This window comes from Hyperolius riggenbachi, chromosome 1 (assembly GCF_040937935.1).
Source record: "Hyperolius riggenbachi isolate aHypRig1 chromosome 1, aHypRig1.pri, whole genome shotgun sequence".
NCBI lineage: Eukaryota > Metazoa > Chordata > Amphibia > Anura > Hyperoliidae > Hyperolius > Hyperolius riggenbachi.
This window is the reverse complement of record NC_090646.1, coordinates 446,714,908-446,738,523: the sequence shown is the minus strand read 5'-3', so window position 1 is coordinate 446,738,523 and position 23,616 is coordinate 446,714,908. Positions and strand designations below refer to the sequence as shown.

At 46.5% G+C, this 23,616-nt stretch overlaps 1 protein-coding gene across 2 annotated transcripts in view; it reads left to right on the top strand.

Annotated features, from left to right (window-relative positions):
• LOC137520142 (hydroxysteroid 11-beta-dehydrogenase 1-like protein A) overlaps positions 1–19,109 on the top strand; it is a 38,132-nt gene extending 19,023 nt beyond the window's left edge. For both annotated transcript variants that reach the window (XM_068238713.1, XM_068238712.1), the window contains exons 2-6: positions 10,068–10,198; positions 11,849–11,960; positions 13,050–13,238; positions 16,969–17,112; positions 18,859–19,109. In XM_068238713.1, coding sequence (XP_068094814.1) covers positions 10,070–10,198; positions 11,849–11,960; positions 13,050–13,238; positions 16,969–17,112; positions 18,859–19,073 — 789 coding nt within the window. In that variant the 5' untranslated portion in view covers positions 10,068–10,069 and the 3' untranslated portion in view covers positions 19,074–19,109. The remainder of the gene's footprint in view (positions 1–10,067; positions 10,199–11,848; positions 11,961–13,049; positions 13,239–16,968; positions 17,113–18,858) is intronic.
• Positions 19,110–23,616: the final 4,507 nt, after the last annotated feature.

Genomic DNA, 23,616 nt, shown 5'->3' with positions numbered 1-23,616 from the left:
GCCGGGGAAACTGTGTGTACTGCTAATTAGCGGCCAATTGAGGAAGAATAGGCTGGTCGGCATGCAGGGGAGGACTGGCCCAGGGGGACGGGGGGCAATTGCCCCCCGGGCCGCCCGAATCTTAAGTAATTAGGGCCAGCCGCTGCTATACGCAGCGGCCGCAGACATACCACAGGTGACAGGTTCGCAGTGGGGATCGAAACCTCGCGCAATATTTCCCGGCAAGTTGAAGTATCCAATCAGAGAAGGGGCTGAGGCGGCCGGCCGTGGTGTGCCCTTGTGCGTGGCTGCGCCTGCGGTGGATGTGAGCGGCACAAGGACACAAATAGATAAAGTAGGTCCTCTCCGGCCCGGTGGGTTGACCCTGCTTGACTCCGCCCCCCCGCCTGGAGCCATTGCCGCCCGCAACGTGCTGCTGTGCCTGCGGTGTCATCGGAGTGAGCTGTCTCACTCTTCAGCTTTCTGTGCTGGGGGGGCTGGGGGCCTGGAGCTGCGGCTACGAGTGGCTGGCTAGCTGTCCTAGCTGGAGGAGTCGGACACTCTGGGGGCTGGGAGTCGGAGATGCCACCTATAGCTGCTTGCTGCTGTGGAGGAGGAGGAGGTGTAGGACTGAGGAGACAGGAGGATAGAGGAGGTCGGGTCCAGGTTGCCAGAGGAGAAGGTGGTTTTTATAAATTTTGTTTCTGTACTTCTTCTCCCTTCTTGTCACTGAGTTACTCACACTTTGCTGCCTGCCTGCTACTGCTGTCAAATTCAATTTTCTGCCCAGGCCAGTGCCCTCTGAGTTTTTTTTTGTGTGTGATAATCATCCCCATTCTGACCCTGGCCTGAGGGGGAACGTTTTTTCTTCTTGTGGTGTGATTGGCAGCAGGGGAGGGGGGAGGCAGGCAGTTAGGCACTGTCAAACAGGTAGTTGGAGGGGGGGGGGGTAGGTGTCAGACAAGTAGTTTGTGTGTTGGGTGGGCAGGAGTGGGGTTAGGCATCACCAGGTAGGTAGGTTTGTGTGTGTGTGTGTGTGTGTGTGTGTGTGGGGGGGGGGGGGGTTGAGTAAAGGCGTTATCAGGCATTTTTAATGAAATAAGTGCTACTTACCCGGGGCTTCCTCTAGCCCCACGCTCCCAGCATGTCCCTCGCCGCAGCTCTGCAGTCAGCCAATCGCTGCCGCTGCCTCCCAGTCCCCGGCGACGGCACCAGTCCGACCTGGATGTCAGCTTGTACTGCGCCTGTGCGAGCAGCACTGTCAATCCCCGCCACGTGGACCGGAGTGTACTGCGCAGGCACAGTAGTTCTGCTTCTGCACAGTACGCTCTGGTCTATGTGGCGGTGATTGACAGCGCCGCTCGCACAGGCGCAGTCGGCCTGACGTCATCGCCGGGGGCTGGGAGGCAGCGAACAGCTGACTGCAGAGCTGCGGCAAGGGACATGCTGGGAGCTTGGGGCTGGATGAGCCCTGGGTAAGTAGCACTTATTTTCATAAAAAAAAAAGCCTGATAACTCCTTTAGGGTTAGGCATCAGACACAGACAGGTGGATTGTGCGGAGAAATGGGGTTAGGCATCAGGTACATAGTGTGTGTGTGTGTGTGTGTGTGTGTGTGTGTCTGGGGCTGTTAGTTATCACAATTTGAAGATTTGCACACAAGAAAGATATGGCTTTGGGCTGGGGATGCCGTGAAATGGGCCTCTAGTTTGTGTTGTCCCCCCAGGCCAAAAGGTCCCAGTCCTCCCCTGTCGGCATGGCTTTTGAACTGGAATCAGCCATTGTCCCAGCATACAAAGCAAGCCTGCCAGAGTGTTGGGGATGGGAAGCGGACACCTGAAGGGGTTGGAAATTTCTACAGACTTTAAAAACGGAAGTGGAATTGCTTTGAAATCTGTAAGTGTAAACAGGATTACAGGCAAACTGCTACCTGTAACCAAAATTCGATCTTTTCATGGATGTGCTAAAATACACTTTAACCAAGGAAATAATGTGGAGGAAGCTTTTTGATGTCTGCAGAGTTCAATGGGTGACATTGTGTCCTGCCAAACTTCAAGAAGCTAAAACAGGAACCCCCTTTGAAGTGCATATCACAAGAAGGATTATGACAAGCGTTCGGTGATGTCACAAACGGGGAAACTGCATTAGTTCCTGGGGGCTGGACATTAAATGCCCCAGGGGACACTTCGGACTATTTAAGGTGGCCCAGGACAGCCACCGGTATCTTCTCTCGGAGGTAGCGAATAGCTAGGGAGGATCGCGACTCCTGGTCGAAACGGCGTCCTCCCGTCAAACAACGTTCTAACCTAAGCTGGTAACGTTCTTTTTTCCCCCGTTTATTTTTACGCAAATATCCGTGTGTGTTATCTTTGTAACCTCTTATTTTTGTAACTTTTATCTTGTAACATTTTTACTTTGTTTTTTTTGTAATCTTTTTGTATATATTAAGTTCTGCATTGTTCTATGTTTTTCTAGAATATTAAATTATTATTTAATAAGTTTGACTTCTGCCGTACTAAACTAACACTCATAGCCTAGAAGAGACTGAAGTGTAACCGTGTATAAGTTCATGCCTAATTGTACGCTTGAGCAACACTACCGTATGAAATTGTAATTGCATTGTGTGTGGGGGCGTTTGTCATACGTTGGCCTAAGCGCGCAGCTGACCCAACGTACGAACAACGCCAGTGCGAGTAGCGACAGCAGAGTGGCTAACAGTATCGTTCGGAACGACTATTAGTGGGTCTTTGCTTCATGACAGTGTAAGATTGCAACTGTGTGTGTGTGTGGGTGCGTGGCGTTCCCGTATTTGGCCTAAGCGCAAAGCTGACCCAAATACGAAAACGCAGATTGCGTATTGAGCACTCGATAGCTGAGTGAACGTGTCTAGCAACGCTAGTGGTGGCAGTGGGAAGTGTTTGAGGGGTTCCAGCCTTGTTTGTAGCTTAAATAAGGCTGTTCCCCGCTTAATCTGGTCAAACCCGCAGTCGGGAACCGTATACGCAGGCGTGCCGCGGGCCGGTTCCTGACATAATTGGCTGGCAGCGGTGGGATCGTTTAGTACATTAGTACGCAGTTTAGCTCGCTATTCTGAGTACTAAAGGCTGGAAGCTTGCTAGAAGCAACTAGCCTACAGAAGTCTACTCAGTGCAGAACCTATATACGTTTTTTTTTTTTTTTGTTCAAAGATACACACTTGGTATTTGCTTTCCCTCCCCCCTTTTTTGTCTTTTTATTTTTTGCAACACGATGGCTCAGAAAGCATCCAGCTATGCAAGGCAAAACAAAGAGATACTACTCAACCTGTGTGACCACAAAGGCATCGAGACGGTGAGCGGCCAGACTAAGGAGCAGCTAGTTCGTGCGCTCAAGGAGCATGATGAGGCAGAATGAGCCCGTGCTTCAACATCAGCGGATGCAGCTCACGACACGCCAGAGGAGGAATCGCTCCCGCCACAGGATGCAAGTGGAGACGATGTCCTGGATGATCCACCGAACACGGAGATGACATCTCTGGAAGCCGACCTACAGCTACTAGGTTCGGCTGAGCCCGAACTGCGCCTAAAGCTGATTCTGGAACATCGGCAAGCAGAGAGGGAAATACGACAGGCAGAGGAGGGAAGAGCTGAACGGCGACACCAGGCCGAGAGGGAAAGTGCTGAACGGAGACACCAGCTGGAGCTGGCTAAACTTCAGCAGCAGAACCGGTCTGCTGGACCCGCAGAACACGAAGGTGAGCGAGTCCACAGAATCCCCCTGGATAAGTTCCCCGCTATGGACAAGGACTCTGACATAGACACTTTCCTACAGGGGTTTGAAAGGACTTGTCGGCAGTATGGGGTGCCCCGTGAGCAGTGGGCAAGATACCTCACACCAGGGTTGAGAGGCAAGGCCCTGGAGGCGTTTGTGAGTCTCCCCCAGGAGGAAGAAACAGACTTTGAGGCGATTAAGAAAGCCATTATTGCGCGATACCACCTCACGCCAGAGGTGTATCGCAAACGTTTCAGGACAGTGCAGCGAGGTCCTAATGACAGCTACCTGGATCATGCTTGCAACCTGCGCACTGCCTTCCAGCAGTGGTTAAAAGGACTGTTGGTTGAAACCTTTGATGCCCTGCAGGAACTGATAATAAAAGACCAGTTCCTCCACACTTGTCCTGTTGAGGTCCGGCAGTTTGTACGGGACCGAGAGCCGAAGACCGTGGATGAGGCCGCAAAAGTTGCTGATGCCTACACGTCCAATCGAGCATCTGACTTTCGAAGGAATACGGCGCCCAGCTGGAAGGGAGAAAAGCCTGCGAGACCTTCTCCTCTGAGCACCCAGCGAAGCCAAGTCCCGCAGCCGCCTGGAGGTAGAACAGCCACCGTTGACACTCGGAGATGTTTTGCCTGTAACAAACCGGGTCACATCAGTGCTACGTGCCCAGAAAAGAAGAAGGAAGCCCCAAACTCTGGCGGGGCCCGGAATGTGTTGTGTGCCACCAGGAATGCAGGTAGCTATGCAGAGAATCTGCAACCTGTCACGGTTGGGGTTACGGTTACCACCGGTCTAAGAGACACTGGAGCAGAGGTGACTCTAGTGCACCCCCAGCTTGTGAACCCTGAGGAGTACATTCCTGGCAAGACTATGGCTGTCAAAGGAGTTGGGGGTGTCACCCCCGCCATACCCACCGCCTTGGTCCACCTGGACTGGGGGGCCGGCAGCGGAATGAAAGAAGTGGGGGTAACGGATGCCATCCCCACAAACGTTTTGTTGGGTACTGACCTGGGACGGTTAGTGGCCCGGTATGAGCCTACTCCACACCCCATGGAGCCTGCATCCCCCGCAGAAGTTCAGGACTTTTGCAAGGTACTGTGTGATAATGCTGTGCAAGCGGGGAGTGCTGGTGAGGCCCCAGGGGCTACGGACTGTGTACTAGGAGCCAGCCCTAGTGAGTCTCCAGTGCTCAGGCCTGGAGGGGGACACGTTGTTACCATGAATGCAGATAATGTTGATGTAATATGTGATGTGTTGCATAATGACATGTGTGCAGTGAACGCTCCGTCAGCTGCAGTGGTGACCCGCAGTGCTCACCGGGCTGCAGCAGACGAATTGTCCACTGAAGGGGCTGATGTCACTGGGTCGGGCTCTTCCACTTCAGAGCCTGGCTCTGAGGACCCAGAGGCCTCTCAGTTTGCCGCTTCCCTGGTGCCTGTGGCCGACAGCGCTGAGTTCTCCGAGGCTGTGCGACTTGATAGCAGCCTGGAAGAGCTCAGGAGTCTTGCGGACAGGGCACCGGTGGAGGGCGACAAAGTGAGGGTGTACTGGGAACACGGCAGACTGTACAGAGAGGTTATTCCCTCTGAGCCGTCTGAAGTGGAGGAGGCCGACCGGCAGTTGATTGTTCCCCACAGGTACAGGGAGCAGCTATTAAGAATAGCACATGAGGTGCCCCTGGCTGGTCACTTGGGGATCCGCAAGACCAAATCCCGGCTTGCCCACAATTTTTATTGGCCCCACATGGGGACAGATATTGCTGATTTTTGCCGGTCTTGTGTCGCCTGTCAGCGGGTCGGCAAAGCCGGTGACACCGACAAAGCCCCACTGAGGCCCTTACCCATAATAGAGGAGCCCTTCCAAAGGGTTGCTGTTGACATAATTGGGCCTCTAGCGATACCCAGCAGCACAGGGAAACGTTTCATTCTTACGGTGGTAGATTATGCCACTCGCTACCCTGAAGCTGTAGCCCTGAGCTCCATACGGGCAGACAAGGTTGCGGACGCATTGGTGCGCATTTTCTCACGGGTCGGTTTTCCCCGTGAAATGCTCACCGATCACGGCCCGCAATTCATGTCGCGCCTAATGGAATGCCTCTGTAAACAAATGCAGGTAGAACACATCATGGCCAGTCCTTACCACCCCCAGACAAATGGGTTATGTGAGCGGTTCAATGGTACTCTGAAACAGATGCTAAGGGTGTTTGTTGAATCGCAAAGGAAAGACTGGGAGCGATACCTGCCCCACTTACTGTTTGCTTATCGTGAGGTGCCCCAGGCATCCACCGGGTTCTCGCCCTTTGAGCTATTATATGGGAGGAGGGTACGCGGACCCCTCGATCTCATTCGAGAGGTCTGGGAGGGGCAGGACATGGGTCCCGGGGTCTCCATAGTGGAATACGTTCTAAGGTTCCGGGAAAAGATGGACACCCTGGTGGGGTTAGTGCGAGAGAATCTGACTCAAGCCCAGGCCACCCAGAAGCAGTGGTATGACCACGGGGCTAGGGAGAGAGTTTATGAGGTAGGTCGCAAGGTATGGCTCCTAAACCCGATGCGACAGAATAAGCTGCAGGCCGCTTGGGATGGGCCCTATACCATACATAGGAAGATTAGTGATGTGACCTATGTGGTCGCGCTGGATGACCGAGGTAAGCAGCTGAAAACATACCATGTAAATATGTTAAAGGAACATCATGCTAGAACCGCTTGCGCTCTCCCTGTCTGCAGTTTGCTACCGGACGGTGAATCAGAGGCCCTGGTTGACATCCTGGCATCCACCCAGGAAACCGACTCTGTTGCCGAGGTGCAGATCAATCCGGAGTTGACAGCAGAGCAGCAGGCTGGGCTATCTGATGTGCTGACCCTTTACCGCTGTACCTTTACAGCCCGCCCTGGTCTGACCAGCCTGGCTGTACACCATGTTGACACCGGAAATAACAAGCCGGTTAGACAGTCCGCCTATAGAGTCTCCCCTGAGGTTCAGGCCCACATCAGCAAGGAGATTGAGGAAATGCTGTCACTAGGGGTGATCCAACGGTCGCACAGCGCATGGGCATCACCTGTAGTGCTAGTACCCAAACGGGACCAGACCACTCGGTTCTGTGTAGATTATCGAAAACTAAATTTGATAACTGCGTCAGATGCTTACCCAATGCCGAGGGTCGACGAATTGTTAGATAAGCTAGCTGGCGCGCAATATCTAACAATCGTGGATTTGAGTCGGGGATACTGGCAGGTCCCTCTAACAGCTGAGGCACGGGAGAGGTCTGCCTTTATCACCCCCTCAGGTCTGTTTGAATTTAATGTAATGCCGTTTGGAATGAAAAACGCCCCGGCCACCTTCCAACGGGTTGTAAATGGTCTCCTGGAAGGTTTGGAACACTGCGCTGTCGCCTACCTGGATGACATCGCCGTGTTTAGCGCCAACTGGAACGACCACTTAGCGCAGCTGTCACAGGTTTTGGGGCGCATCACTGCAGCAGGACTAACAGTCAAGCCTAGCAAGTGTCAGATCGGCATGAAACAGGTACAGTACCTGGGACATGTGGTGGGGGGGGGAGAGCTTCGTCCAGATACGGGGAAGGTAGATGCCATTGTGTCCTGGCCCACCCCCCAAACAGATTCAGTCCTTCTTAGGAACGGCTGGGTACTATAGAAAGTTTGTCCCCAACTACAGTGCCCTCGCCAAGCCATTGACAGATCTCACCAAAAAGAAGCTGCCCAAGCAGATTCTCTGGACGCCAGAATGTGAACAGTCATTCACAGCTCTGAAGAGGGCCCTAGCCAGCCCTCCTGTGTTGCAAGCGCCGGACTTCAGCCGACGGTTTGTGGTCCAGACGGACGCCTCAGCCTTTGGCCTGGGTGCTGTGTTAAGCCAGGTAAACCAGACTGGGGAAGAACATCCGATTCTGTATTTAAGTCGGAAGCTGCTACCCCGGGAGGTAGCCTACGCCACCATAGAGAAAGAGTGCTTGGCAATTGTATGGGCCCTACAAAAGCTGCAGCACTACCTCTATGGTCGCGTATTCACGGTCGTCACCGACCACAACCCTCTTAGTTGGTTACATCGGGTTTCTGGTGACAATGGAAAATTGCTGAGATGGAGCTTGGTTCTCCAACAATATAGCTTCACCATTCAACATAGGAAGGGGAGCAATCATGGGAATGCGGACGGGTTGTCCCGTCAAGCAGAACCAACAATGTAGGCGCAGGCAGGATAATCTGGGAAGATCATCTGCCTTGCCCCATTCTAAAGAGGGGAGGTGTGGTGATATATTGGGGTGCTGATAATGTTAAGGATAATAACAGAACCTATTTCTGTCTTTTTCTGTCTACTGGGTAAAACCTCAGATGTGTATTGTGCTTGGTAGTAATTGGCCACCTGGCCAGAGTAATCTGAAGGATAATGTAAGTCTGCATGTAAATGTACATTACCTCTGCCCTCATTGTCCAGCCGGGGAAACTGTGTGTACTGCTAATTAGCGGCCAATTGAGGAAGAATAGGCTGGTCGGCATGGCTTTTGAACTGGAATCAGCCATTGTCCCAGCATACAAAGCAAGCCTGCCAGAGTGTTGGGGATGGGAAGCGGACACCTGAAGGGGTTGGAAATTTCTACAGACTTTAAAAACGGAAGTGGAATTGCTTTGAAATCTGTAAGTGTAAACAGGATTACAGGCAAACTGCTACCTGTAACCAAAATTCGATCTTTTCATGGATGTGCTAAAATACACTTTAACCAAGGAAATAATGTGGAGGAAGCTTTTTGATGTCTGCAGAGTTCAATGGGTGACATTGTGTCCTGCCAAACTTCAAGAAGCTAAAACAGGAACCCCCTTTGAAGTGCATATCACAAGAAGGATTATGACAAGCGTTCGGTGATGTCACAAACGGGGAAACTGCATTAGTTCCTGGGGGCTGGACATTAAATGCCCCAGGGGACACTTCGGACTATTTAAGGTGGCCCAGGACAGCCACCGGTATCTTCTCTCGGAGGTAGCGAATAGCTAGGGAGGATCGCGACTCCTGGTCGAAACGGCGTCCTCCCGTCAAACAACGTTCTAACCTAAGCTGGTAACGTTCTTTTTTCCCCCGTTTATTTTTACGCAAATATCCGTGTGTGTTATCTTTGTAACCTCTAATTTTTGTAACTTTTATCTTGTAACATTTTTACTTTGTTTTTTTTGTAATCTTTTTGTATATATTAAGTTCTGCATTGTTCTATATTTTTCTAGAATATTAAATTATTATTTAATAAGTTTGACTTCTGCCGTACTAAACTAACACTCATAGCCTAGAAGAGACTGAAGTGTAACCGTGTATAAGTTCATGCCTATTTGTATGCTTGAGCAACACTACCATATGAAATTGTAATTGCATTGTGTGTGGGGGCGTTTGTCATACGTTGGCCTAAAGCGCGCAGCTGACCCAACGTACGAAAAACGCCAGTGCGAGTAGCGACAGCAGAGTGGCTAACAGTATCGTTCGGAACGACTGTTAGTGGATTTTTTGCTTCACTACAGTGTAAGATTGCAACTGTGTGTGTGTGTGGGTGCGTGGCGTTCCCGTATTTGGCCTAAGCGCAAAGCTGACCCAAATACGAAAACGCAGATTGCGTATTGAGCACTCGATAGCTGAGTGAACGTGTCTAGCAACGCTAGTGGTGGCAGTGGGAAGTGTTTGAGGGGTTCCAGCCTTGTTTGTAGCTTAAATAAGGCTGTTCCCCGCTTAATCTGGTCAAACCCGCAGTCGGGAACCGTATACGCAGGCGTGCCGCGGGCCGGTTCCTGACACTCTTAATACTAGTTGCCTGGCAGCCCTGCTAATCTGTTTGGCTGCAGTAGTGTCTAAATAACACCAGAAACAAGCATGGAGCTAATCCAGTCAGAACTGACAATAATGTCAGAAACGCCTGATTTGCTGCATGCTTGTTCAGGATCTATGGCTAAAAGTATTAGAGGCAGAGGATCAGCAGGACAGCCAGGCAACTGGAATTGCTTACAAGGAAATAAATATGGCAGCCTCCAAAGTGTTGTCAGATCAACAGTGTTGTCCTATGGAAAGATATGAGAAATCATATACAAAAATGTGAGAGGTGTAGAGGTGGCTGTATATATTTTATTTTGGTCAGGTTTGGGCTGATCATTTTAATGATGATCCCCATTTTTACAAATTGGGTATGTAATTCAATGCAAGCCATGTGGCTTCATCCTGCCTAGCACTCTAGCTCTAAGCACACAAGTACAGCTTGTCTCTGGAAGGAACAGTAAAGTCATGTCATCACTGTCAGGACTCCTGTTAGTAGTGCTTTTACAAAGATTCACGTGTATTTTTCAGACATGGTAAAAGGAAAGAGAGTACTGGTGACTGGCTCTAGTACTGGGATTGGAGAACAAATTGCATATATATATTCAAAGCTGGGAGCCCATGTCATGCTTACAGCCAGAAGAGCTCACCAATTACAGGAGGTATGTTTTACACTAGAACTTGTCAACAGTAAATGTGTGTTTTATTGGATAAAAGCTACATTCCGTCTTGTGTGCACTTATTTCACGTGTCCTGCCTGCATAAGAATATTTAAAGCAACACTGATATAGCATACAGATAACTTTATCATGCATTATTTTAATGCCAGCTTTTCCCTGGAATTACCTCAAACTGGTGTGTTTTGTACAATATTATTTGTAATTGTGTTTATAGCATTAATGGTGTGGTAGCTATAATGTCCGCTTGCAACTGAAATTGTACATGTCTTAAAGGACTACTTCAGCGAAAAAAAGCATGCAGTTAAAACTGACAGAACCGACAGGTTTTGGACTAGTCCATCTCCTCATGGAGGATTCTCATGGTTTTCATTGTTTTCAAAAGCATTTCCTTAAGGGCAGTTTAACTGACAAAATAGGAAGATACTAACCAGCCTCCCTACTTACTTGCACACTATTTTGTCAGTTGAACTTAGCAACTGCCAGTCAGGAAATGCTTTTGAAAACAAAGAAAACCCTGAGAATTCCCGATGAGGAAATGGACTATTCCAAAACCGGTTTTGTCAAGTTTGAACTGCTTTGTTGTTTTTTTTTGTTTGTTTTGTTTTTTTGCTGGAGTGTTTTTTTAAGAAATGCCATGAGAAAAGGAGCAAATAGTATTGTGCCAAAGGCCCAGTTTACCGAGTTGTTGCTAATGGTCACCACTTTAGCTCTTATGTAACTTTAAAAGGGCAGTAACCCTTAAAGTTGAGATACTCACTGCCCAATGGGCAGCGCACTACATGTACCACCAGGTGATAATGCCATGTCTGTGGATGCACTACAGACTTTACTAGGTGACAGTGTTTGCGAGTGCTCTTTAAAGTACTACAGTACTTGATGTTAGCATTAAAGCAGCAGGGACAGCCATACTATCCCAGGAAAAAACACACATATAAGTAGATAAACACTTGTTCTACTTACATAACATATGTATTGTACTGTCCACATTTTGGTTTCAGTGATTTTTTTTTTTTTTTATAGAAAATAAAGAGAAAACTGTTCCAAGCATTTTTCATCTTGATTCCCTCTTACTGAAGCCAATTCTGATGTCATTTCCTCTCTTACTTTTTTTTTTTTCCTAGAAACTGCACCGTCATATCTAGCTTGCTTTGTAGACACTGTAGACACACTTGAGCACAGCATAGATCATATTTTATCAGGTTCTGCAGAGGGGTGAAGTGTATATCCCTTCTCAGCCTCATGTCACACTGAACTTCTCTCAGCCAATCAGTGAGGAGCAGGAGTGTGGGAGGGGAGATAACGAGCTTTTCCTCTCCTCGGCAATGTACCATGGAATTTGATTGTATGGCTGACAATCCCACTTTAAGGACATGTTCGCTGTAATGTAAGCCTAAGGCATTAAATTAGTAGTACTAGTGAACAAATATAAACAATCTAGAAATCCTTTGCTTTAGATGGGTTTTGAAGATTACACAAAAAGCAGAAATAAATATTTAGACAGTTCTCAGTATTCTCAATACTACCAAAGCTGTAAATGACACATTTAATAACAGGATTTTTTTTTCAAGAATGACCCGCAGAGACAGTTTAACAACTACAAATATACCATTGTGTTGTGTGTTTGTTTCCCAGGTAGCAAAGAAGTGTCTCCAATTAGGGGCCAGTTCAGCACAGTTTGTGGTATCCGATATGGGAAATTTGACTTCTGCTCAAAATGCTGCCCAAGAAGCTATTAGCAAACTAGGTAAATATGTATGGTACTTCACACACTGGGGATGATTGACTAATATTGCAATGAGCTATCCTGTGCATTAACCACTTGCCGACCGCACGCTTATACCGTGCGTCGGCAAAGTGGCAGCTGCAGGACCAGCGACGCAGTTCTGCGTCGCCGGCTGCAGGCTAATTAATTAGGAAGCAGCCGCTCGCGCGAGCTTCCTGTCAATTCACGGCGGGGGGCTCCGTGAATAGCCTGCGGGCCGCCGATGGCGGCTCGCAGGCTAAATGTAAACACAAGCGGAAATAATCCGCTTTGTTTACATTGTATGGCGCTGCTGCGGCCGGGGATCGCCGCCATGTGACAGGGGACGTCCTGTCACTGGCTGCACAGGACGGATAGCGTCCTGTGCAGCCCGGATCACCAGGGGGGGAAGGTAGGAGAGGGAGGGGGGGGAATTTCACCGCGGAGGGGGGCTTTGAGGTGCCCCCCCCCCCCCGCAACATGCCTGCAGGCAGGAGCGATCAGACCCCCCCTGCACATCATCCCCATAGGGGGGAAAAAAGGGGGGCGATCTGATCGCTCTGCGTGCACCCTGATCTGTGCTGGGGGCTGCAGAGCCCACCCAGCACAGATCCCAACAAACAGCGCTGGTCCTTAAGGGGGGGGTAAAGGGTGGGTCCTCAAGTGGTTAAAATCGCGGTAAAAATTGTGTAAAAATTGCCGTGATCGCATTATGTGCCTCCGCCGACCAGGGCCTGTGAATGGGGCCAGTTACAGCTGAACGGAGATAGACGCCGGCCCACAGGAGGTGCAGTAAGCCTATGCGCACCTCCCCACACACACACGATGTTGCTGATTTGGTTCAGAAGTGACTAAGGTATCCTTTAAGATTGAAGTCTCACTTCCTTCAGAAATCCAAAAAAATAAGGTGTTATGCAGGTAAGAATTTTATAGCTCATTGCCTAGCTTATGTATCCAGAGCTGCTGTTGTGTAACAAAGATTTCAGAATAGAAACAATAGCTTTCAGAATAGAAATACTACTGTTAAGGTTGCTAGACCTAGTGACCTTTTCTCTTAAAACCATGAAACAAATTATTTTCCATTTCATACAGGTGGTTTGGATTACCTGGTTTTAAATCATGTGGGAGGATCAGGGTCATTTGGATATTTTAAAGGTGACATGGAAGCTGTGCTGAGTTCCAACACTGTCAATTTTCTGAGCTACGTCCAACTGACAACCACAGCATTAAAGGCTCTGCAGGAATCTCAAGGCAGCATCGTTGTGATTTCCTCGCTGAGTGGTAAATATAAGTTTGACGTGATGCCACGTTTGGGTTCAACAATTTGTTTTTTGTACAGGCCTTTTTGTGAGCTGCTCAATTTGTAGTGGAATTAAAAAAAAAATCAAGAAATCTTGGTTACTCTTCCCATTTGAGGATGGATGTTTTCCAAAAGGTTGAGAACAAGGAGGGTCAATGAGGGAGGGTCAATGAGATGATGCAGCTTGAAAACTGGCCAATTGAATTTTTCCAAGGTGGTATTCAATCGGTCCATTTTCAAGTTGTAGACATTTGCATACAACATTTGTATTAACTTGGAATTATTTGCGTCTCGTTTTCTGTCTGTAGTTGAGAGCGATATAGTTTCCTAGTAATCATTCTGTATAAAATCAAGGGCTATAGGTGTTCTATAATCTTGGACACATGCCTGCCTAACTAATCCCAAAGAAAATAATTTGCATGGCTCTGTCCACGCTTCCAAAGGGATGCATCATGGGTGTTGCCTTTTTAAATAGGAAAGGGATTACATGAAACGATCCAGCTTTCCAAGAAGGCACATTTTGTTTTTAGGATGGCAATAATCTGCTTTGCATGTTTTGTAGAACAATACTTAACTTTGGACATAATTATAGGTATCTACGGTTTTCCACTAGCCGCGAATCATGTGTGGGCACAAAACAAATGCTTGCCATAGACTGCATCCAAATCCCTATAGCGATTCGGCTGCGGCTATGCAGCAGCATTAATGCAGCAGCAGTTTGGCAAATGAATGTGGCACCAAGTGGAAATAGGTCCTTATAAGGTAGTTGGCTGTAGTCTGTGGGTGAAATCTACCTAGCCTGACATTAGTTTTATATTGTAAAAGTGTAGCATAGTACAACAGATTTACCATAACTGAGCAGCTTGACTCATATACCCTCCCTCCTAGCAGACCACAGTGCGCCACAAATCTTGCTGTTGGTCATTGTATTCAGGAGGTTTTAGTTTCTGAAAGTCATTTTATTGCAAGACCAAGGGGACATTTTCCTACATGTGTATGCAGCTGGCGTTGGCCTCGATAAATGCATGATTCTGACACAAACTAACTTGGTTAATACCTTACTCTAGCAGTTTAGCTATCTAACTAATAAATAATGTACAGATATGTCACTAGAGAGCAGTCAATAACCTCCTTCCAAAATATGTTTCCTAACTGTAGATCTGACACCTATAAAATTGAGTCACTTCTTTGGAATGAATGTGCTGATAGGAAAGTCAGAACACCTGCATACCTCCTTTTAAATGAGTAGAAATCCACAGGATCAGCATTACATTACATTATAGAGAATCATTTTATTAGACTGTGCTGAAGACAGAAACCCCATATAAGATGGAATTCCAGGCAGGGACTAAAATGCTAATTCAGATTAGGAAATCATTCTTGAAAGCCAAAAGAATACCTGTTTTGACAAGTCATTTATTGGTATACCTACAGGCAGATGAAAGTCACCAGATCTGAAGTACGGTATCTCATGTCTGTAGGTCCTGTTGAAAATCTATTTCCAACTGCTATTATTTACCCATGGTAAGCCAGTATCGATGCTCCCCTTTTCATAGAAGTTACAGAAATGCTCACAGTCCAGGTGCACGTAGGTTAAGCCTAAACGTTATCAAAACCTATTTTTTTCTATTTTATTTATAGTGGAGTGCTATGTAGTCCACATAGGCTACCCATTTACTGTAGCTATAGTGACCTAGAGCCATCACTGCAAAAGGATTATGATCACCCCCTAAATACACTGAAAGGTGAAGTGTTGCCTTCTTAAAACCTTTAACTTTCACTTTTTAAAGGTGATCACTTCCCCTTGTCCAAAACCGAACTGAGAACACTTATAATGCATCACTTCAAAACAATGGGTGGAGCCAGCACATGTGATCTAGGAATAAATCCAGAACCCCCTGGTTTAAAGAATACCCGAAGTGACATGAGATAGACATTGGTATGTACAGTGCCTAGCACACAAATAACTATGCTGTGTTCCTTTTTTTCTTTCTCTGCCTGAAAGAGTTAAATATCAGGTATGTAAGTGGCTGCCTCATTCCTGACTCAGACAGGAAGTGACTACAGTGTGACCCTCACTGATAAGCAATTCCAACTATAAAACACTTTCCTAGCAGAAAATGGCTTCTGAGAGCAAGAAAGAAAGGGGAATTTCTTATCAGTGAGGGTCACACTGTAGTCACTTCCTGTCTAGTTATTTGTGTGCTAGGTACTGTACATACACATGTCTATCTCATCATGTCACATGTCACTTCGGGTAGCTTTTAAGTACGCCTATAGCCTATAGCTATAACTAGACAGAAACATTGATCCAAATTACATAGAGTTGTTACATTGCAAGGTATAGATTTTAAGGATTCTATAGATGGTCTCTAGCCATTTAGATGCCCCAGACAGGAAAGTCCATTGGCATCACCTTGCCCTGACCCAACTCCTCTCCTCCCCCCCCCCCCCCCCCCCCCCCCAAGAAAGTCAGTAGAAATAATACCTGGCCTTCCAGAATGCTCTAGGAGGGTAATTCTGCATAGCTTTACAGCCAAGGCTGTGATATCAATGGGAGGGCAGGGATACATACCAATATACAGCTATATGTAGATATAGGAAGTATTTCTGATGCCGGAGGTGTTTTCCTTATAAAAGGGCACTAGCTATAGCCAAGAAAAATGATAGGGTGCCAGGTATAGCCGAAAAAAGTGCTTTCCGTTTATAAAAGGGCGCCGGATATAGATGAGATAAGTGATTTTGGTTATAAAAGAGCGCCGGTTATAGGGAAGAAAAGTCATTTTTTATGACCTAACTTTTACTTACTGTCACACAGAACCCTCCCCTAGTGGTTCCTGACTCTAAGGACCCCCCCTCCCAGTGGTGCCTAACCCTGAGCCCCCCCCCCGCCCCCCTCCCAGTGGTCCCTAACACTAAACCACCCACTGTGGTGGTGGTGCCTAAACCTAAGACGCCCGTGGTGGTGCCTAATCCTAACACGTCCCCCTGGTGGTGAGTAACCCTAAGATCTCCCTGGTGGTGCCTAAACCTAACTCTAATTAATTACAGTTGTAGCCGCAAGTCAAGTCAAACGTGTTATTCTGAAAATATAACTTAATTTGTGACCTGCTGATATAATCTATCTTTATATGCCCTTGTTGTAGCCGCATTTATATAGCTGTAAAAAAAATTACGGGCACCCCTTTCAACTGCTTATAGACGCATATCGCAGCAAATAACATTGAACTCTATGGCTGCTCCATTTTGACACAAATGGCTTTAGCGCCTTTTTTCAACTGATACCGAGATGTACCCCCTATACCTATCAGATGTAACCCTTGTACCCATCAAAAGTATCCTCTGAGGTACGCATACCATAAGTTGAGACCCTAGCTGCTCTTGAGTGCTTTGAGTCCAACGGGAGAAAAGCGCTATAGAAATGTTAGGATTAGGATTAGATGGTGTCACTTTATTCAATTCTACTTTGCTTTGAAACTCCTGAAAGTGTAAACACAGTTTTCACCATACTGTAGTTAACCTCTAATTTATGTCTTTTATCACCGCAACAATAGTCTGTATTGCTTAGGTTTAATCTAGGCCCCCCATAAGGTACATATTTAACTAGTTATACATCTTGGCTGATGTATGTGGCTTTATTTATTGGTATATCTGTGAAATTACAGTGTGTCACATCTTCATGTGCTGTGAACCTTGCTTTGTTTTGTACAGGACGGATTGGAGCACCGTTTACCACTAGCTACTGTGCCGCAAAGTTTGCTCTAGAAGGTTTTTTCAGCTCCCTCCGAAGAGAATTCATTCTAAAGAAGAATAATGTTTCTGTCTCTGTGGCTGTACTGGGCTACATTGACACAGGTGAGACAAGTGCTTCCCTATGTAATTGCAGTAGGATTTCTGTTTGACATTTCAGTATTCATAAACCATGCTGTGGAAAAAGAGGCCAGATTGTCATGCATTCAGCTTGGGCTGGAGTGCTTGTTTTCTTACTCCAGATTTTCTGATGCATGTTTTGGGCACAGTTGTGCCTAGAGAATAATAAGATTGTGCAGTTTCATCTCAATAAGAATGTCATTGATCACCTTCTCAAATCTTGTGAGAATGGGCGATATCTGTATCCCTTTTCAGGCAACTGAATGCAGTGAGCAAAGTCCTGTTTTAGGCTCTAGTAACTATTGTCACTATTGTCCTCTGCTCTTCAAACCAGGGAGTCAAAAGAAATGGGTTATAAATGTCATGTAGATCTGATTTTTAAAATTGTTTATAAAGGCGTCTACAAACTCGCAAAGAATGAGGATGAATATGAGCTGAAAATAAAGATGACGATGACTTATAAACCATGTGAGGGTGTCAAATATGGCCACCATAAACAAACATAGCAAAAAAACAAAACAAAAAGGAAGTAATACAGTTAAGAGACACACAGGTGACAAGTTGTGGCAGTGTTAGGTCCAGTTCACAGTGCTCGGTTGCGTTGCAGAATAATTCTGCATGACAACTCCCTGACCAAACATTTCTGTGGGGCTTTTCACAGTACTGCGTTGAAACCGGTCATGTTATTCTAATTCGCTGTTTGCAGGATTTGTATTAAAGTCTATGCCTCGTATGCATTGCAGCCCACACTCATTATCAGAGCCGGGATAAGGTCCTCCAGCACCCAAGGCTGAGACACCAAAGTGCGCCCCTCCATCCCCCCCCCCCCCTCCCCAGCTGTCACACACTGATTGCTATTAGACTAAGAGGCTCCCCAGGGCTCCAACCCCCAAACGCCTTAATCTGTAGTTATCTGGCTTGCAGTCACTACCATGTAACCCATTCCTTATTTCTCTCGGCTTCAAACACAGTAGGGGAATGATAGCTGAGTGAGTTGGGCGCCCCATCCTACACTGCACCCTGTGGCTGGAGCCTTTCTTGCCTCTGCTTTGGCCCAGCTCTGCTCATTAAAACTCATTATAATGCGTGAGTTGTGCAACTGACCATTGTGAACATAGCCTAAAAAAAATAAAAGAAAGAAAGGGTGTGTGTTATCCCAAGGGATTCAACAGACTTCCTAGAGAGACAGGAAAGAACACAGAGACACCAGGAGCCCCTTATGGTGTAGTATGTCAAGTGGTGATCACATAGTCTTAAAGAGCAAAAGAATACTCACAAGTGTGGGTTGCACGACTAGCAACCACAGTATGAAGGCAGGTGAGGAAATTCCGTCCTCATCCCGTCCTCAGAGCTCAGGCGCTCTGAACTTACTGACTACAGTATAAAGACACTGCTTTGTATTTGATCTGAGGAAGCAGACTGTGTTCCGCAAAGCGCGTTATCATTGATGGTGTCTGAATAATAAACCTATTGTTTGACATTGGCTTTGCCCCTTCATTTGAGGTAAGCCATTTTTATTATTTATAGTTTTTGCTATTTGTAGTCACATAATATAGGTATACCATTCATCCATCACCAAAAAAAAAAATAAAGAAATTCTTGAAGTAAACGTGTTATGTTGATATTTTGTTTTGACTGGAAGCTAGCTTTCACATTTTTCTGACTACTCCTGCAGTTTTGTATTCTCAAAGTGCTTGAGAAGTGACATGAAATCTGCCATTATTATTGCAGAAAGTGCTGTGAAGAAAGTGGGCGACAAGATAACCATGGCAGCTTCATCCAAAGTAGAATGCGCAGAAGAGGTGGTAAGGGCAGCGGTCCTGCGAAGGCCAGAGATATACTTTCCTTTCTGGGGCTTAAAGCCATTGGTTTTGTTTCGAGATTGGGCTCCAAATTTGATAGCACAAATTCTGGATCAGTTCTATGTTCTGAAAAACATTCATTGAGCCATTTTTTTTAGAATAAAATACCAACTTTCTCCAGTTGCATTCTTTCTTGGGAGTAGAGTTTTTTTTTTTTTTTTATTTGGGGAAGACGTGTGGGGCAAGTATTGTCTGAAGACTGAAAAATAATTGGGTACGAATAAAGATTCTACCACAGACCACCCTCTTCACTATACCTGTGACATAGTACTGTTCCTTATAAATAACCTCTACTCATGCACAGCTTCCAAGATTTCTCCAATGTAGCTCCCTATTTCTTGAAATCTCTCATCTTATTACGTTTATCTCTACCTTTGAAGACTACTAAAGTGTTGTTATAACAAGTTGTGGTAAGGTTACCTTATGCTAGTTCTAACTGGGGGAGCAAGCCCTGCAGCCACAGGGCCCTTCATACCCTCCCTCCCTTCAGTACAGGGCCTTCCTCCAGAACAGGTGTTGTTGTGGCCACACTGAGTGGACAGTGGAAATGAATGGGGGAGGGGGGATGTAAAATAGTGCTCTGCTTTGCTCCCACAAGATTCCTAGGTTGGATAAAGGCTAAAGGTGGCCATACACTGGCCCGATTTGCGGCAGTTTCGACAGCAGATTCGATCACTGGGATCGAATCTGCTGCCAATCGTTCACGCAACACGCACCCGCCGATCCGATTTCCTCCCGAAATCGGATCGGTCCGTCGATCGTGCCGTGCGGGAAATTACCCTCGATCGCCCGCGGGTAGGGAGCGCGTCGCTAGCGGCGGCCGATCCGATCAGGTATACATTACCTGAGGCTGGCTCCCGGGCATCCCGTCCGTCACTGCTCCCGTCATGGCACCTCTGGCATCCTCGTATAACTTCCGCTGTCATGCCAGTGACAGCGGAAGTACAACTAGAGGGCGCTCTATTTGAACTTCCGCTGTCACTGGTGTGATAGCTTAAGTTCTATGCGGATGCCGGAGCCGGAGGTGCCACATGACGGGGACATCACGCCCGGGAGCCAGCCTCAGGTAATGTATACCGGCGGGGGGAGCGGCGGCAGCACCACCACAACAGATTGTGATCGGTTTCAGGCTGAAATCGATTCACAATCTGTTTGCAGGAAAGGCAGCCATACGATCCCTCTCTGATCAGATTCGATCAGATAGGGATCTGTCAGCTGGTCGATCTGATGGCACATCGACCAGTGTATGGCTGCCTTAACTGCTAGCTTGGCCCTGCCAAAGTAATTACTGAGTACGAATGAGGTATAATTGGGGGAGATTAGGTAGAAAAGGATTAACCTCATACTGTCTCCACACGGTTCTCTATCATTTTTCAGAAATCACACAGTTCTCTAAAATCACATTGTCCATTATAGCATTAGAATTTCCCTTCCCTGGAATAAAAAGAAAACAGCCCCATGCCATTATTCTTCTATCACCAAATGTCTCAGCTGGCAGTAAGCTTACAAATGGGCAGCATTCTTCTGTCACCCACCAAACCTAGATTCACTGGTCAGACCGCCAGGTGGTGAAGCTTATTTGATCACTCCAGAGGATGTGTTTCTGTTGCTCCAGGTTCCAGCACTGGCATGCTAACATTACTTTATCTGCCTCTGCATTGCATATAATGACTGATCACATGTGCGGTGAAGCTGCCCGATATACAGGGTGGGCCATTTATATGGATACACCTTAATAAAATGGGAATGGTTGGTGATATTAACTTCCTGTTTGTGGCACATTAGTATATGTGAGGGGGGAAACTTTTCAAGATGGGTGGTAACCATGGTGGCCTGACACGCCCCCATCTTCAGTCTCCGCCCGCTTCCCACATTGGTTGGCGGAGAGCTGGCTTCTTGCCAAGCTCTCACGTATGTGCACTCTGGCCCCCATCAAGTCCGCTCGCCTGAGGGTGGAGACAGAGCTTTGAGGGGCAGAGGAAGGGCGTACTCTCCCTCGGGAGGCTGCGCCGCTATACCCTGCCCATGTAACGTCACGCAGTCCCGGGTGGTAGTTGGCTCCTTTCACTGTCCAGATAGTTCCCCATTAGGTCCGCTCTTTGGAAGAGCGTTCATTGAGTAGAGTTGTAGCATGTGATTGGCTACATTGAGACAAGGCTGACTATAAAATGACTGTTTATACAATGTGTTTAATGTGTCATGAACTTGATAAAGGAGCTACGCTCTGAAACGGCGTTGTATATTCCATGACCATATTACAATAAAGTAAAAAAGCAATATATGGATGGTGCCGACTGCTTTCTTCAAGTTTTCCTGGAGTGGTGATCCTACAGTCGGGCACATCGTTTTTTCCATTATAGATGGTGTGCATGACTACAAACTCAGAATCTTCACAGCATAGACAATTGCCTTCAGATGACGGTGTGGTATCTGGGGTACAAAGATAGTGGGGCCATTCTTTATCAATGGAGACCTCAAGGCCACTGGATATGCAAAATTGCCAGTTGAATGGCCCCCAAGGTCTCCCAATCTGACCCCCTTAGACTTTTATCTTTGGGGTCATCTGAAGGCAATTGTCTATGCTGTGAAAATGTGAGATGTGCAGCACCTGAAACTACGGATACTGGAAGCCTGTGCTAGCATTTCTCCTGCGGTGTTGCTATCAGTGTGTGAAGAGTGGGAGAAGAGGGTTGCATTGACAATCCAACACACTGGGCAGCACATTGAACACATTTTATAAGTGGTCAGAAAGTTGTAAATAACTCATGAAAGAATAAAGTTACATTATAACCAAGCACACCGTCGTTTTCTTGTGAAATTCCCAATAAGTTTGATGTGTCACATGACCCTCTTCCTACTGAAAACCAAAAGTTGGATTCAAAATGTCCAACTTCAAAATGGCCGCCATGGTCACCACCCATTTTGAAAAGTTTCCCCCCTAACATATACTAATGTGCCACAAACAGGAAGTTAATATCACCAACCATTCCCATTTTATTAAGGTGTATCCATATAAATGGCCCACCCTGTAGAAACTCATTCAGTCAACAGCTACTGCACTTATATTGCTTCCTGGTAGTTTGTAACTCAGTAATGTGTGCAGCAATAATAAATAGTGCAAAGCTCAGAACTTCAGAAGTCAGCAGCCCTGATCTCTGAGCCATTGTGGCTCAACAGTGGCTATAGCAATAGAAGAAGAAGTACATGGCAAAGAAATGAACAGCGCTACTTAAAAACAGATAAATGCCTACCCACAACAGAGTGCAAGCCCCACTTGTGGGATAAAATACACAGCTAGCATACACCTAACCTGTCTACCACTGGAGGATGTTGATTTCCTGTAACAGCTTGCATGCAACTTGTTAAGTACTCATCCCTCCCACTGCGGAGAAGTCATCCTCATATGGGAGGGGACCTAACACTAACTAAATCCTAACCTATGCATATGAATAGCCTGGGTGCACTACCAAGTAAAATTGAAAATTGCACTCTCTTGCATGTAGGCACTTATCTGTTTTTAAGTAGCGCTGTTCATTTCTTTGCCATGTACTAATTTAATTCATTTTTGGTCAGCTGCTCCCACTTAACAGCCTTGCTTTTGGTGTATATGCAGAGCTTCTGTTTGGGTTCAAGGTGCGTTTGCAGTTTCTGGGGGGGCTCAGCGCACCTCTGATTGTAGGCCATTCGGAAGCGGCCTGGTGATGCGCTGATCCACCTTTTTTGTGCAATAGAAGAAAAAGACTGGGTCTCTACCTGGTTAAATACAATTGTAGCACTGTTTTATTGCACCATAGTGACAAAACCACACGACGTTTCGGCCGATAAAGGCCCGATGGCCAAAACGTCGTGTGGTTTTGTCACTATGGTGCAATAAAATAGTGCTACAATTGCATTTATCCAGGTAGAGACCCAGACTTTTTCTTCTATTGCTGTGGACTTTTTGCACCCTGAGGGATCCGGGTGTGGACTGGTTGACTCCCTGGCTCAATTATAACAGTTGAGCTCCTGGGACTGCTTCTTTTTTCCTGTCAACAGTGGCTATAGACTGCCCTATAGTGGCTCATTTGTACAAACATGATGCAAATATTAGAGGTTGCATGCACCTTGGGAGTGAGCCAATCAAATTTACATTTGTTCGGTTTTCCAAGTTGTGTACAATTTGCATCAAATTTGTATTCAAGCTAGAAAAGATAACCTCTCAACTGATGAATGGAAACAACATAATGATTAGCAGTTGAGGATGGCAAATGGGGAAATAATGTATATTCTGACCATGTGTAAATAAAGAAGTATATAATAATTAAAAAGAAAGACTCTGCAGTACTTTAAAGGGAATATGAAGTGAAAATACACTTGTGAGATAATTAATTGCATGTGTAATACGGCTATGGAATAGAACATTAGTAGCAAAGAAAAGTCTCGTATTGTTTCCAGTACAGGAAGTGTTAAGAAACTTAAGTTGTTTTCTATACAAAATAGCTTCTCTAAGCTCTTAGATCCAACGTGGGTCGGAGACAGTCTTATTTTCTGAAGCACTTATACATCAAAGAAACAGTGAAAGACAACTTCAGATAATTATTTCCTGCTCTGTTTCATAGTTTAAAATATAGTGTGGTTTGTAATTTTA